General features: G+C 35.8%; 2 protein-coding genes across 3 annotated transcripts; one reads left to right on the top strand and one right to left on the bottom strand.

The window, feature by feature from the left end:
* Positions 1-3,196: 3,196 nt before the first annotated feature.
* LOC107764712 (uncharacterized) lies at positions 3,197-4,559 on the top strand. Its single transcript, XM_016583315.2, has one exon. It carries the CDS (start codon positions 3,343-3,345, stop codon positions 4,438-4,440), a length of 1,098 nt encoding a protein of 365 aa, XP_016438801.1. The 5' UTR covers positions 3,197-3,342; the 3' UTR covers positions 4,441-4,559.
* Positions 4,560-4,726: 167 nt separating this feature from the next.
* Positions 4,727-16,565, bottom strand: LOC107764710 (SNF1-related protein kinase catalytic subunit alpha KIN10). 2 transcript variants are annotated; one of them, XM_016583313.2, is made up of 13 exons: positions 16,282-16,564; positions 15,088-15,281; positions 13,555-13,739; positions 13,284-13,466; positions 12,816-12,947; positions 11,927-12,112; positions 10,740-10,829; positions 10,576-10,659; positions 10,207-10,344; positions 9,600-9,842; positions 5,431-5,583; positions 5,139-5,315; positions 4,727-5,019 (listed from the first exon to the last, which is right to left on the bottom strand). In XM_016583313.2, exons 2-13 carry the CDS (start codon positions 15,275-15,277, stop codon positions 4,948-4,950), a joined length of 1,833 nt encoding a protein of 610 aa, XP_016438799.1. In that variant the 5' UTR covers positions 15,278-15,281; positions 16,282-16,564; the 3' UTR covers positions 4,727-4,947. The 2 variants fall into 2 exon arrangements, with proteins under 2 accessions (XP_016438799.1, XP_016438800.1); XM_016583314.2 differs by lacking the exons at positions 4,727-5,019; positions 5,139-5,315; positions 5,431-5,583 and adding an exon at positions 7,041-7,434 and having other exon boundaries at positions 16,282-16,565.
* Positions 16,566-17,285: the final 720 nt, after the last annotated feature.

Genomic DNA, 17,285 nt, shown 5'->3' with positions numbered 1-17,285 from the left:
TTTTAGCAGCTAATTGCACTATAAATAGAGGGTGCAAGCAGCCTGTTGAAGATACACTGAAAACTTAAGAGCAATTGATCTTCTCTTCACCGAAAACTCAACGTTAGCTATACTTTGCACTCCTTCCTCTCAGATTTTCCATACGAATTTCTGACTTCTCCTCCCTTGTTCTGCATTGTTTTAAACTACTAAGAAAGTAATAGTAAGTGTGATTTGCTGCCGAACTTTGTGTTCGCTGAAACATTGGGGTTTGAAGTACCGCTACACCAATGTGTAATTCGTTCTATCCTGAGAGGAAATAATCCATAACCTTGGGTACTAGGAGGGGATTAAATTCCTTAAGGAAACACTGTGAATTCAGTAGGCTCAAATTAATTTGTGTTTCATTTATATCATAAGCTAACGTTTTAATTTCCATAATCATTATTTTACAAATACAGGAGGAACAACAAGTTATAGTAGCACTTACTTCTCTTCTCAAATGTGAGGAGTAAATGACTTTTTAGGGATACGTACATAAGGGTAATTTTGAAAAAACAAATTGAATTTTTTCTTAATTATATGAATGGACACTTATTTCAGACCAGAATAAAAAAGTAAATTGGTCACTTATTGTGGACCGGAGGGAGTATTACTCTTTTTATATTAAGGTTATAATTGGAAGCAACTAATAAATTTAGTCTTAAAATCCTAAAGTGTCAGTTATTTTGGGATAAATATTTGAACTAAAATGGGAAGGAGGGAGTATTTGTATTTATGCAACTAGTTTAATTTGGTGTACTCAATGCTTTTAGCAATTCATAAGGGTAGATATATTTACATAAATGATGTGATTTTGTAAGTGTATATACACTTGGCCGGGGAACATTCTAGTCCGGCCATCAAAGGAATCAGTAAGTACGTGTCCATACTATCTCCTTAATATATCATACGGCACATTTAGTAGAAGATGAATTTTGAAATCACCATATTATTGTAGTATTGGCAAACTGTGCCCAAATAGAGCTGAATAAATGTTGATAACTCATATAAACAAATCTAAGTAATAGGTCTGTGTTGAAGTAGAATATTTTTAAAGGCAAAGTTTTCTTTCATAAGGGTTTTGGTTTCCCTCGATTGGGTATGGAGTTTTTCGATTCTTTATATGATCTTGAGCAATTCTTAACTCATGAGTTAGTTTTTGGATTGAGTTAGGCCAAAATCAAGAAAAGCTAGTTACAATGAATCTGAGGCTTCCACTTGAATCTCTTAATCGAGAAGGATTGATTCAGTTGGTGAGACACTTTCGCTTCCAATTGATAGGTTTTGAGAGTTAAAATAGTAGTATGTTTAGCCAAGCTTCTCCAATTCTAGAAGCACTTTTCTTTTCTTTTTTAAAAGTATTTTTTTTTTCAAAGTTGGATTGTTTGGCCAAGCTTTTGAAAGAAAAAAAAAGTGCTTTTGCGGAAAAGCGAAAGCAGAAGCAGTTTTGGAGAAGCAAAAAAAAGTAACTTCTCTTCAAAAGTATTTTTGTGAAAAACATTTTTGAGAAAAATATACGTAGAAACAGTTTTTAAAAGCTTGGTCAAACACTAATTGATGCTCAGAAATGATTTTCAAATTAATTAGCCAAACACAAAATGTTTCTCGCTAAAAGTACTTTTGAGAAAAAATACTTTTTGAAATAAGCTGATTTTTGCAGCTTGGCCAAACGGGCTATAAGAGAGTAACCACTATTAATCCCTTGTACATATGATTGAGTTTTTTTTTCAAAAAAAAAAGACCAAACTGAATTTTTAGTAGAAGTTGAGTCGTTCTCCATTATTATTTCCATCAAAATAAAATATTCATTGTTTGCTAAAGGGAATATGCATACCTCAGAATCACTAGAAAAGATTGGGATTGTTTTTGAACTTCCATTTGGAGGGCTTAGAGTGGCCTTGTTGAAGGAATCAGCAACTCCACAGCAGATGAAAAGAAACGAATCAAATAAACAAAACCACCATTAAAAACACAAAAGGGCATTTCCAACTCTTTGTTTTGCCTTCTTGTTTTAGTACAAGCTTGTTTTTGTACTGTTTGTGCTCACTCCCCTACTCGCAATAAAAAAATTCTACCAAAAAAACAACCTCAAAAATCTCTTTCAAAAAATTGTCCAAAACGTACAACTTTCTGTACAAATTGGAGATGGGCATAACAAGAGCACATTGATGATAACAAACATATGTAATTAAGCAAATATAGATATTCAGTTTAGATGGTATTTGACTTGCGGTCGAAATGGTAAGTAACTATGCACTAATTTTTTGAAAGCTTAAAACTAATTAAATTTATCCATCTATTTAATCTACTTAAACAAGAATGACTTCATCAGGAACGGCCTCAATTAGTTTACCCCCAGAACCCCCTTTTTGTTACGGTTCATCCAGAGGTCGTCCCCCTAGGATGTTGTGTTTGATGCCTCCGGCTCCTTGTAACGTTCTACTTTAATATTATATAATATCATATTTTTTGCACCAAAAAAAAAATTCTGATTACGTACGTGAATGTCATTTGAGTATCAATAGACAATTACAGTAGAGTGTCGTGTATATAAGGAATGACAAAGAATTTAACCCTTATTGCGTGGGTGATTAACTTCGCTTAAGATACCTAAGTGGTCGTTTGGTATAGTGTATAGGAAGAAATAATCATTGGTATAAGGGAGTTGTAATAATTATTTCATGTTTGGTATCTATTTTCTATCCATGTATGTATGAATCTATACACCAATTTAGGGATAACTTTGTACCACTAGCAACATCGAATAACCAATCCACGTATAACGTATACATAGATAAAATATGAAGAGGACAAGAATATCCTTCTCTTTTTCCTAAAGCCTATGAAATAAAGTATATATCCAAGGATATAATAAGGTGCACTCTGTTGCTATGTCAAACCATCTAGTATTAAATAACATTAATTAAGCTTAATATTTTAACAACCCTCTTCTCTAATTCCTTTTGTTTCTTGTTTTCTATATATCAGAACAGAGGCCTCCATATGTTGCTATTAGAAAGCCAAAACAATAAAACAAATGTGTTTTAACAAACAGGAAAAGCACCCTTTCAACTCTAATAATTTGCCATTTGACACTTGACAGGATCTTCCTTCTCCCCTATATAAATATGTCATTCACATCCCAACTTAGTTGTGTATAATAACTACACAAGCACACATCCATGATCCAACGCCTTCACAATTCACCAAACTTGTTTATTGCACGGGTCGATACACACAACCTCTGTAACCATCATTTACGATTAGGACTCCTGGAATATCTAATCCCATTCGCGGCCCCTTGCAGCAGCCTGGAACGAGATGGTAAAGGAAGCAGATGGTGCAGCCACACAAAGCGGTGCTCAACGAGCCCGAAATAGATATGTTGGGGTTAGACAAAGGCCATCAGGTAGATGGGTTGCTGAAATAAAAGACACTATACAGAAAATAAGAGTGTGGCTTGGAACTTTTGACACTGCTGAGGAAGCAGCAAGAGCATACGATGAAGCTGCTTGCTTACTTCGTGGAGCCAATACTCGCACGAATTTCTGGCCTTGTTCTTTATCCAATTCTTCTTCCACTTCAGCTTTGCCACCCAAAATCACTAATATTCTTCTTACCAGGCTCAAAGAGAGAAATAATTCCTTAACCGCTGCTGATGTTGCTGATTCATCCAAATCTTGTTCCGTGCCTGAAATTGGTCGTCAGCAGCAGAATCATCAAGAAAAATTCGGAGAAAATGTATCTGATTTTTCAGATTCACTGTACGCTGATTATCTCAATTGCCCTGATGATCACATAGTAACTGATAGCAATACGATCGCTAATGTTAGTGCAACTACAACAGATTTTAGTAGCTGGGCTGATTTTATTCAGCCTGTCAATAACTTTCAGAGCTCGAATGGGGAGATTATTGAAGTGGGAGACAAAGAAGAGGAGATAGGAGAGGCAAGTAATACTGATGTATTAGAAGATATAGAGTCCAATATTGATTTCCAGTTTCTTGATGAAATTGGATCGTGTTACTATTCGCCATTTGAGATAGCTGAAGAGCTATCATCAGAGAAAATGGAACATGGGATGGTTTATGGGGAAGAAACATCAGTGGTAAGTGAGGCAATGAGGAGGATGAATTACGAGAGGACGTTTTCGGCTTCCCTTTATGCCTTTAATGGGATTACAGAATGTTTAAAATTGAAGATGAAATCTGGTGGAGTAACGCAATGGGAAACGTCTGAGCAATTATCCACACTCCGAAATGCATGCAAAAAGAACCAGGAAAGTGAAGAATGCAATGTTGAAATGACTGAGAAAAAGGATGAAGAAGCAGTGGCATTTTCGTCGATGGAGAGTGCTTATGAGAGTGAATTGTCCCTATGGAGCTCTATTGATCTCCCACCAATATGCTTTGTTACTTGAAAACATTGGCCAGAAATAATTTGTGTACCCCCTCCTTTTATTTCTATTACTAGAAGTTGGTCTCAGCAAAGCAATATATTTAGAAAAGTTGATATATGACTAACCAGGATTATGAGTTTCAGCTGTTGAATGTGTGTTGATGTCCAAATTTTGATCTCTTCCAAGTTAAAACTTTTGTTAACTCTTATGTTTTCCAAAAGAGAAAAGAAAATGTTGAACTTTCTTTACCGTTAAATATCTGTGTTAAGACATTTCCTAAACAAAGACGGAAGATATTTTACTGATATTTGTCTGTAAAATATCAAATTAAATCTTGTTACTCAATTAAACAGTCTGTTATGATAAACAAGAAACATATGATATGCTGCTGAAAACAAGAGTTCAAACAAGCTCTTTTAAGACAATTTGGATATAAAGGGATTGTTATTTTTCAATGATGGGAAATATAAAAACTGAATCCTTTTGACATCCATAGCTAAACAAATTCCTGCAAGGATTTTCATTTTTCTAGATTCCGCGAATGATCTCCAGCAAGATCTCTCTGATTTGATGAGCTTCAATTAGTCCACCGCGAACCACCTGAAATAATACATAGAAAGATAAAACAAATTGTTTATATGTTCTTATACTGCACCACACACATGAAGTAAACAAATGCTACTAAAAAACCTTACTTTTTTAACAATATTTTTTCCTACCTCCACAGATGAAGTAACAAGAAGTGTTCCTTTTGAGGCAGTGACACTGGTGTCATTGAGATCAAATCCAACAACATTCATTGCCTCCATCAGTTTAGTAAATCCACCTCTTTTCTTCTGGCAAACTATCTTTATCCAAAGCTTACTTGTACCAATGTGAGCCACTTCAACTTCAGGCTATTTTAGAAAGAAAAAAAAAATGTTTTAATGTCTAGTAGCAGTAGATTAGGAAATTAAACTTCAACTGAAGCAACAAAGATTGTAACTTCGGTTTATACATAAGGTTACCTACCTCTGCAGCATCAATAATCTCTTCATTTTTTGTCTCCAATTCCTCTATATGAGGTGCCTCCATTTCTAGAAGCTGCTCAGTTAGGTTGCTCACATTTGTTTGTAGCTCTCTAATGTAAGTGATAGCATCAGTAATTATGGCTTCTTTGGTCATCTGTAATCAGACAAGAATTTAAAGATTTTAGAAAGTGGTTAAAAATCCATTTTCTTTAGAAAACTGACACCTGAAAATGAAGAATGAAGGGTTCTGATTCATTGCATTTGTAATATTTGGGACCAATGAGCGCAATGCAAGAAGCCTTTCATTAAGTTTTCGACGCCTGTTTCTCTCAGGAATAAGGTTCTTGGATTTGTGTTCTTTAACTTCACCATCAAATTGCTTCCTTCTATCTACTTTACTATCTTCAGATATTTGTGAATCATCAAATGGAGTGTTGAGGGATTCCATTTTCTCAAACTTAATTAACATTTAATGCAAGCCAAAGAGAATTGATATAGAGTAAGTTAAAATGGATTCCTAAATTAGAAAGGAAATCTAAAGACTAATGTTGAGTGCAGCTTATAGAAGAGGCACTGCACTGGCTTTTGTTGTAGGCAGGCAATAGGTTTATATAGGTGCTTCTCACAACAGAAACATTTCTTGGTAGTGGGAATCTTCTTGTTGCAGTTTGTTGGGACATTTCCTAATTGATCACAATGTACCTAGGGTGTTTCTAAAGGACTCATTTTTTGGCATGAGAGAGAGAGAGGGGGGGAGGGAGGGGGTAGGTTCAGGCACTAGAACCATTCGAAGATTTGGAAATTTTTTATTTTGCGTCTCACACAACTGATGCTAGTTGTGTGAGGCCTCCTTTTTGTCTCACAATTTTGTGGTCCCAGAATTTTGTGAACCCAAATGTCTAAGATATGAGTCCCCGCAATGAGAAAAAAAAAGACCTTACACAATTAATATCAATCGGGTGAGACACACCATAAAATCACTCATTCTTACTTGAAAAGGGAAAATCGTTTTGGTTATGCTTGCGACTATTTTGTGGTTGTTACTAGTATTAGTGGCGTTAGAAAGTACAAATGAGTGACCAGAGATGATTGAAGCAGGAAATTTTAATTCTCTTTTCACTTTTTCACTGACAAGAATAATATTTTTAAGTACAACCTGATTTTGTAAAGCATTAGGAAGAGTATATGATATTCCAAACATGTATCCTGTACTTTAATCAGTCAAAGTACAATGAAGTATCTTTGAACTTCACTTTCTATTTCCAGAATATTTACATGACACGTTCCACTTGGGTAATCAAGGTTTGTCATTAAAGTAAATGAAGGATTTTTAGCCCTCATTATCATTCATTTTCCTTCCGCTTTTGTTCCAAATGTACTAAATCCAACTTTTCCACTTTCAATTCTTTTCACCAGCTAAAATATGGTGTTACCCCAAAGAGACCAACTTCACTACATTAAATGGTACATACTTTTGCATTAGTTAATTCCCAAAAAAAAATGAAAAAAGAGGAAAATATATCCTCAGGATGTCGAACAATAATCAGGAAAAGGAGAAGGAATAAGTAAATTCATCCTAATAGTACAAGGGTCAAAGAGAGACTGCTCATCTTGCAAAATGGAATCTTTAGTTCAATCCATAAGTGGAAAGTGTAGGTAACTGAAACTCCATAGACACTGACAATGTTAAGAAGAAACATGCCACAAAAGAAAAGTAGCTAGAACTCCTAGCGAATCAACAAAAAGAGTTGCTAGGCACCTCTGACCAAGCAGGGTGGAATTTGTTAACAGACAAATGCAGTAACTGAGCTGGTATACCAATTATATACAAGCACGAGCTTTTCTGGAAAACATCGATAGTCTTCCAAGTTAGCTCCTTATTTCGTGGATTTCAGAGGACTCGAAGCTGAGCAAGAAAAGCAGCACAGAGATCCAAGAAGAGGAATTGTGGACCCTGAACCCTCTGAAGGTCAAGCAGGTACTTATCCTCTCTAGTTTTGTAAAGCTGCAACCAAAGGAACTCGAATATCAATAACATTCCAAAAATCATAGATGTAGTCAAGAATATAGACTCAAGAAAAGCTGATCCAAATGATAGAATCGACTATTCTACCAGTACATGTTACCTTCCCCACTAGCATAGGTATAGGATAACAATGCACGCCAAGTCTTTAGGAAAATGTGAAGAAATCACCTACTAACATTTTTTCCATCTAGTTCTTAATCTTCAGATTACAGAAGGACCAATTTTTGTTCATTCCAATGTTGAAGATCAACCTAAAAAGCCATTCTTCTGAGTTACCAATCCACCCCCAAATAATAAAGAGAGGAAAATCCAGCAAAAGACCAGCAACCTGGAGTTACCGGATCATAAAAATTGATATTGTATGATATTTATAGTCTGTTTGGCCAAGCTTATAAAGTCAGCTTATTTTAAAAACTGTTTTTCTCAAAATGCTTTTCATAAACGGAAAAAGGCCAAATATATCCCTGTACTTTCGAAAAATGTTTAAATATACCCTTCATTATACTATGCGTCCAAATATACCCCTACAGTTATACTTTGGGTTCAAATATACCCCTCATTTAAACGGAAGGACACATGTCATCGTCTTGTTGGCCAATTTTAAAAATCTCCTAATTAATTCAAAAGACCCATTACCCATTACCCATACCCGAAAAGCAAGCTTCAAAAGCTTGTCATCAATGGCTGCTATGATTAGAAATAATACACAAACTGTATTTCCAATTTCTTTAACTATTTCTAAAGCAAAAGCCTTTACCTGTGGACCGTTGTTGTGTTAGATCAGTGCAAAAGCCTTTCTAGTCATAGCAGCCATTTTTTAAAATCCATCATTTTAAGCTTCAGATACACAATCTTTTACATATCTAATACTACCTGTACTAAATTATTGATGAAATTTACACAAAATTAGAGTTATCACGTCGAATCATTAATACATTCATACAACATAACCTTCGACTAGAGTAGGCTTATCACTTCCTTCTTCTTCCTCTTTCACTTCCTTTTTCTTTCCGCCTTTGCCTCCAATCTCCAAGCCCTACAACCCATCCACACGATTCACCGCCTTCCCAGCAGAGATGGCTCACCGGCCACCGATTGAGGATGGAGTCTGCACACATTGGCCTTCAGATTCGTCTTCCTCGTCCGATGCTGGAATAACAGATCGTACGGCAGTAGCGGCCATTGATGAAGCTTTTGAAGCTTGCTTTTCGGGTATGGGTAATGGGTATGGTTATGAGTATGAGTCTTTTTAATTAATTGGGAGATATTTAAAATTGGTCAACAAGACGATGACATGTGTCCCTCCGTTTAAATGAGGGGTATATTTGAACCTAAAGTATAACTGTAGGGGTATATTTGGACTCATAGTATAACGAAGGGTATATTTAAACCTTTTCCAAAAGTACAGGGGTATATTTGGCCCTTTGCCGTTTCAAAAAAGTACTTTCGATGAGAAACAATTTGTATTTGGCTAATTAATTTGAAATGCACTTTTGAGCAGCAGTTAGTGTTTGACCAAGCTTTTAAAAAGTACTTCTATTTGCTCGAAAGTACTTTTCAAAAAAGTGATTTTGGGAAGAAGCTACTTTTTCTGCTTCTCAAAAACTGCTTCCGCTTCTACTCAAAGGCACTTTTTCTTCCTTATAAAAGCTTGGCCAAACACTTTAGCTTAGGTAAAAAAGCACTTTTGGCCAAAAAAAACATTTTTGGCCAAACAAGCGATTAATCTATTTATGTAAATAGTTGTATCTAAAACACATTGTCAAGCACCAAGCAAAAGTAAGCTAGAAATGTAGGATCCATACAGATCAATAGTTCCTGAAATCCCTGCCCCTCCATTTGATAAAATAGATGTAGATATGCACTTAAAAAACGCAATAGCATTTACGATACAGGCATTAAATAAGTGAGACTTCCACCAATCATGTGCAACATATTTCATTATTGAAAGTACAGACTTATCTCTCACCCAATTCTTCGTTGATGTCATTAACATTGACAATTCTATTATAACATTCTTTTTTTTTTTTTCGTGATAAACATGCTTTTAAACATTATCTCAACGCTAAAGCATCATTAGTGTACTCCTGTATATAAAGGATTTCACAGAAACTAGATGTATGATCCATGAAAAGTTTGATTACCTGAACTTCAAACTTGACCACATTTGTTAATTTAGAGACCCCATCATTCTCAGTAATGGTTGAATCATCTCCGAAGAACTGACTCCCGTGCATAGAATTAATACCCATGCCTTCATGATGACCTGGTACGCTAGGAATCCATCGACATTTCATGTTATATTGACCAATCTTTTTCCAACACACGTTTAGTTCTTGCAGAGCTTTCAGAACTTCAGTCATTATCTCACGTGGATGTGCCCGAGACTGCAGCAAAACCAAAACGACAATTATCTATAGCATTCTGTTGAACAGAATAAAGGCCTAAATTGACTAGAAAGTTTAAACGAAGAACCCATTCAGTTAGCAGAGGCTATATGTGCACAATAGTGCATAATTATCAATGGAATTAACAAGATGTCCCAAAGCTTATCAGAACCTTGATTAAATTTCCATCATGAAAATAAGAACCAAGCTCTTTAATATAAGTCTTTCCCTCCCTTCACGGGTTAAACATAACATCCTTTTGCTCCTTTTTTAATTTAATCAATAAGTATGAATGTACAATGATTTACTTATTCAAAAAAAAGGAGAGAAAAGTCCGCTTATGTGCATGAGAAAACGAACCAACCTGGAGTCCAAGAGCCCATTTTCTTTCGATGGGAAACTGTCTCGCACCAGCTTGCTGATAATCCATTATTCCTGGGAAGCGTTGCCCAACAGGGGAAGTAACAGCTTCATTTGAATTGTTTCGATTGTAGCCATATTCCTGTCAGAGCATTTTTTATATATCCAATTATACAGATATTTTTCGGTAAAAAATCTGAAGTAGAAAAATCAATCACAACTACATACCCCACTTGTTGATGGACTCATTAACCATAATAAAGATACAACATATCGTGGAGAAGAAACTCATTACAAGATGGTGACTTCATTTTATAAAAGCAGATCAAAAAGAAACGGTAGCTTTATTCAATGGATACAGGCAAAGACGCACCACAAACTCCTGAAATTCAGCTCCCAGATAGCCAGTGGAAACACGATGGCGATTGTCTAGTAACAAATAATATGCGACAGTGCCCTGATATATAACAAAAAACATGAGGAAAACAGACAGTCCAGGAAAAAAGAAAAGGTAGATGGTTGATAATGATGATGAACCTCATTTTGGACTCTATTGCGAAGTGATTCAATAAGGTTGCTCCTGTCAAATCCCATCTTAACCACCTCTTGAAGAATCTCTTCATCGATCTGCAATTAAATAATTCTCAAAAAGAAATTGACTAGGCGAGAATTTTGCTAGTATAAAAGCATGTTTGGACCTAAAAGTTCGTACAAAAGGTTTCAAGTCTTGAATTCACTGCAAAAAGACCCCAGGTATCATACAAGTAGATTTTGAGTGAATGTGAAAAGAAAAGCATTTGAAAAAAAAAATTAAAGAGGATGCAGTGATGCACCAACACATCACATGCATGTCAATGAATACAGCAATTTCCTAATTATATTTAGTTGCAAAATTTCTACTAATATTTGTCGGGTGTATTTCGCAGAGTGGACCTGGAGTAAAACTACAGCAGCGAAACTAGAGTGGGACTTTGTTGCAAGCAAAAGGGTGAAGGAACAAGGAAGTCATAAATCAAAAAGTTGGCTGAAAGAACAAGGATATTCTGATGATCTGACCAACATGTAATGAGAGTATCTAGCACAAGAAGCATGGTAGTGACAGCACGACAAATGTGATCTTTTCTCAAGATATGCAACTGTGTGCTTGTCCCAAGGGGGAAAACTTGCTGATCACTTGTTTTAAAGTCTTTATTTTGAACTTTAAATCATGTATCTTTTTACCTAAAGTAGATTTGTGTGGCTTTAATAACAGGAACTTCCAAAGCAATTGTAAACTTTCCCAATTTTCAGGTCCTTACAACATTTTGCAAAATTATACAAACTGAGAAAAAAATTATATGAGCAATTCTGATCATTCTTTTCACCTTTTCACTCTTTTTTCTGGGAGCAGGGGAGGGGGACGGACAGTGCATATAGGGGATAAACAAATAGGCTCTACCATTTACAATGGCAACTAAAAAGGGGAGAAATTTTTTTAAGCTGATTCTATAGCTAACTGAGCAGTAATTTAAGGCAATTCTCAGAGTTTCCATCACATAATGGTCAAGTCAAGAAAGGAACTCTCCATTTGATGAACAGAATACTTCCATTTATGTGAGATAAGTAAAGAAGTGAAATCTGGTAAAAATTATTGAGTTTATTCCACCGCATATAACTTGCACCATATGAAACATAATGGCAGAAAAGACAAATCACTAATAAGTCAGATGTACGTTTGAACTAACCTTCTTGGCTTGTTGCATTGTATCTGGTGGAGGTACGGCCAAATAACGTGGCAGATGAGCTTGGAACCAAGGGTGCAAGCGAATCTCAGGAATAGTCATTCGCTTCATTGGGTCAACTATAAGCATCCTTGGAATCAAATCCCTTGCACCAGCTGATAAATGGCTGGGCAGAGTATATATTCCGCCCTAAAGACAAATTGGTATACAGTTAAACAATCATCTGCAATCAGTTCATACAGAAAAAACTCTTATCGTGTAATTCATGTGCTATCCGTTTTCTTGCTCGCTAGCACACCCCTACCCAATAGGCTAGAGCACCGCCATATCAAGGCGGAAGCTGCAGGTTCGAGCCCCGTCAGCCCCGATGGATCCAATAAATATATCAACTCATCTCTGTATTTTTGTGAAAGGGACAGGGAGAATAATTTCATCAGAATATCTGACTTCTCATGTATGTAATATTAAAAGTTAGGATATGGGGCCAAATTTGGTTGTCAAAATGAGATTGGGTCCCATCGGCGGTAAACAACTTGTTTTTTAAACATGGGAACGCTTGGAAGGGCAGAACTGGAAAACAATTAGTAACCAACATAGTTAGATGGATTAATCAGCAACATATTCAAGCTTCATCAACAAAAAGTGGAGCTACACGAGAATATCTGACTTATCATGTATGTAATATTAAAAGTTAGGATATGGGGCCAAATTTGGTTGTCAATTTAGGCCCACCAAAATAATAGAATGCCCACATGAAATGGAATTTGCGACAACCATATCGCAAATATGGAAACACAATAATTCAAGCCAAGGGGCAGCTCAATCAGTACAGGATAAAATCAAATTAAGAATCAACATTAACATGCTGGATTTCAAATATATTGAAATATACCTTTATTTTCTTAAAAAGGTTGGGAATGTTTTCATCGTCAAATGGAAGGGTGCCACAGAGAAGAGCATAAAGAATAACGCCACAGCTCCATACATCTACCTCAGGGCCAGCATATAATTTTCCTGATATAACCTACAGAAAAAAAAATGTAATGACCACGAGAAGCACTTTTTTGAAGAAATAATGCTGACAGGTGACAAAATGCAGCATATGCTCTAGGTATTGGGCTGAATCACAATGAAAAAAATTCAATCAGTAAAGGGCTGAACCACATTTCCTGATATAACCTACAGAAAAAAAAATGTAATGACCACGAGAAGCACTTTTTTGAAGAAATAATGCTGACAGGTGACAAAATGCAGCATACGCTCTAGGTATTGGGCTGAACCACAATGAAAAAAATTCAATCAGTAAAGGGCTGAACCACAAAAAGTAAATGCTATTAACTCCTATCAGAAGCTTCCGTACCTCTGGGGCAGCATAATTCGGGCTTCCACAACTTGTCTTCAGAAAATGACCATCACGCATGATATTGCTCAAACCAAAATCTGCTATCTTCACATTCCATTTGGAATCCAGAAGGAGGTTTTCGGGCTTAAGGTCCCTATGAACCACCATGTTTCTATGGCAGTATTCAACACCAGAAATTATCTGCTTTTTAGAAGAATTAGAATACTATCACTACTTAAAAATAGTTAAACAGCATGATAAAACTCAGGAAAGTAAGTGGGACATCCACCTGCTGAAAAAAATTACGAGCTTCATCCTCCTGCAATCTGCCCTTCTCAACAATGTAATCAAACAGCTCGCCAGATTTCACATATTCCATCACAACATATATATCTGAAGGTGTCTCTATTACCTCATAAAGCCGTATAATATGAGGATGCATGAACAATCTCAATATTTTGATTTCCCTTCGCACTGCAAAATGTCAGCAATATAAACTCTTTAAATAGTCCAGACATCCATAAAAAGCATAAAATCGATAATTGCAACCCAGAACCAAGAAGAAGTAATCATCAATCATTGAGAACAAAATCATTCTCCATCAAGGTAAAACCCATAGGGAACTAGTCTAATCAAAATGCAAGCGCCTAGAGATTTGAGATCTAAAGTTTGAATATGGAGTTTCTTGCAACCTTTGTGTCAGAAAGAATAAAAGGTTTTCTTCATAACAGGGAAAAAAAAATTTAATCACGAAAAGCGAACATTTTTCTTCCTTTCGTTAAGTTTAAGTGGAAGAAAAGTTCAATCCCATATAAAATCAGGCGACAGTGTAATTACCAACTTATATGGGTTCCTGAAAAGACATAACAGAAAAAGAAAAAAGAAGAAGAAAGCTAAAGGAGGAGGAATGATAAAGCAACAAACATGCCGAATAGTAGGTTAAACATCAGTTTTCATCGACGATTGCTTCCATTACTGACCAAAAAGACACCAAATTCTCCTTTAGGTGCTTCAACTGCGATATAGGTAGAAGGAGCAGAGATTGAATTCCTTCAATGTTTCCTTATGAAAAAACAGTACGAATATAACCTACATATCCTATTGAACTATGAGCTAGAATTCCCTTTACTTTCACTTGGGCCATGGAAGCCAGTGCTCCTACGATCATAGATGTAATGCCATAGAAAAAGAAGATTTGTTGAAATATAGCTATTTAAGAACCATAAATAGAAAAATGTGAAATATTAGCAGAAATAGATATTTTAGGCTCAGCAGAAGAGGATGCTATAAACAGGGTGTCTGAACCCATGTAGCAACTGATTAAGTACGTTATGTGTCCATGCACAGAGAACTGACTTTGGTCCCCCAATCTTACTGACTCATTGCAACCTTCCGGTTGCCAAACGACCTAAAAGGCTAGTCACCACTACCATTGGTCTAGGAAGTAAGCCCCACAACCCAAAGTAGAGAAGGAGAAAAAGAACTTGCTACAAAACCAGCTAACATATTCCTGCATATGAGAACACAGTAATAGAGAAGGGGATAGTCAAAATAGGAATTGTTTTGGCTATAGTGCCAAAATCAGCTATATATTTCACACAGGTTTGTCGTAATTCTAAAACTTTGGTGAATGCATCTTTTATCATAATAAAGATACAAGTTGCCCCCACACACACACACACACCAAAAAAAAAAAACCCAAAAACCACCACCTTTTGCTTCTTTTTTTCCTTCTAAAATTAAAGGGAAAAAAGGAGAGACATTGTCCATATCCTTTGGATAGTGAGAGAAAGAGGGACTGCATTTCCCTATTTTCCTATACCTTTTTCTTCCATGTCCATGTTCCTGATTTTTCGGCGATTAAGAATCTTGACAGCAACTTTGTGCCCAGTTCGGGTATGTTCAGCTATTTTAACTTTGCCAAACGATCCAATGCCAAGAGTTTTCCCGAGCTTATAGTTCCGTAAAAATGAGTCCACACTGCTGCTGCTTTGGACTGTTGATCCATCCATTTTCCTATCAACATGAGAATTTTGAGGCGAATCAGAAATTCATCATCTGGAAAGGGCACACAAAACAATGCCAAAAGGTACCTTCCAGTAATGACCCAAAAAAGAATATAAAATTGATAGTAGTTAATAAATTTGCAATAATTTTCGAAATGGAATTTCCCTTTGAGGCCAGGATAATTTGGGAAGCACAACGCACAACTGCCAAGCTCATCTATTAAAGGTGCATATACTAGTAGTTACAGAGAGCTTAATTGTCGAGCTGTCTCAAGCTGACAAGGTGATAGTAAGGAATCAAAACGTAACTTCCACTTAAAACAACATGTATGCCTTCCGTGATAATTAAAAGAGGTAGAATTTCCGGATGGCCTAAAAGTACTTAATAACACCTTCAAATAACAATATATTTTGATGAAGAAATTCTTTAGACATGAATAATAAGCAATTGGATTTAACTCCCACTATGTTAAATTCTTTATGCCAAGCAGTTGGATGATTTACAATACACAACTTGCCAACTGATACGAATCAACACCCTTTTTCACACGCTAGTGGAAAGAAAAGAATACCAACAAATACATTGGACACAAACCCAAATGTTGATGGGAATAAAAATTCAAACCTAAGACATCTTGATCTTAGTACCTCCACCTTAACTTGTTAACCACTGGGCTAAAGCTTCATTTGGCCCTTATGCTAAAATTGGCACATTTTATTACTCCAATTGGGAAAAATCAAAAGAGAAATTATCAAAATAGTACCAAAACCCTAAAGAAATGAAAAGGAGCTAACTTGTATAGCAAATTCAATTGTATAGCAAATTTTATCCCATCCCCAATTAACCCTATATGGCAAAAATTACCAACTCCATGACATCAAAACTAAATCTTGAAATTACCCAAATACCCAAATATGTAACATACAAGTGGGGCATATTCTTGAAAACCCTAACAAACACAGATCTAAAAAAGACAGGAAGAAACAAAGAAAAATACATGCAGACCCACCTAGCAGAAGCTGAAAACTCAAGAAGCAGATTGAAGATGGGAAAATGGGAAATTAAGCAATTATCTTTAGCATTTGGGGATGGAATTGGAAGATGGCATATGTAAGAGAGTGGCAGTGGCTTCCTGGTTTACAGGGGAAGAAGTTGAGGCTAGTCGTGGGGTCGATGGTTTGGAGGGGCGAATGTGGGGGGGGGGGGGGGGGTTAAGATGCCTGCAGAAGCACAAGAATGGAGTCACTGGTTTCGATTCCGTTAATTTCCCCCCTCGCATTCACAGAACATTTTTTAGCCTTATAATAGTAGTTACTATATAATTAATGACAATATTAATAAATTAGATTTTGTATTATATTTTCTATTCTATGTTATATTTTTTCATAAACTAAAAAATTTTAGACAGCTCATACATGTTACCTCAAGGCTGGGAAGAAATCACCTAGTGTGCCTCCGCTGGGATTTGAACCTGAGACCTCATAGTTCGCACCCACTTCATTGATCACTAGGTTTTGGGTGCTTATTGATTATAAGTTATTGGGTTCTAAATTAATAATTTTTACATATTTAATGAATTTTTAAAGGCAAATACAGAGTTTGGACCAAAGCTATAGGATTTGGCCAAACGTGCTTCCGAAACTCTAGCTTCGCCCTGCGCATAATAAGTATAAAGATACCGAATAATTTTATTTACCAAAATTTTGATATTTTCGGATATTTTTGTCTACTAATTACCTAATGTGTTTTATCAACTAATGTTTGAATGTGAGACATCATAGTAGTATGATATACTTTAACTTTATTAAATTATGAATTACAATGATAAAAATTGTTGTCTTGACAGAATCAACCTTTGATCTTTTCCTTCCATGGAATCTAGCACAGATCAGTAGTGTGTCTTTTTTGGGCCAACGTGGTCCATATAAAAACTGTGATGTGATGTTTTTAATTTTATTTTTGTAAGAAATAGCAATAATTAAAACATACACCTACTTTTCTCCTTTAATTTTT

This window comes from Nicotiana tabacum, chromosome 3 (assembly GCF_000715075.1).
Source record: "Nicotiana tabacum cultivar K326 chromosome 3, ASM71507v2, whole genome shotgun sequence".
In the NCBI taxonomy this organism is placed as follows: Eukaryota; Viridiplantae; Streptophyta; class Magnoliopsida; order Solanales; family Solanaceae; genus Nicotiana; species Nicotiana tabacum.
Note: the sequence above shows the minus strand (reverse complement) of the source record. Positions and strands in the feature narration are given on the sequence as shown.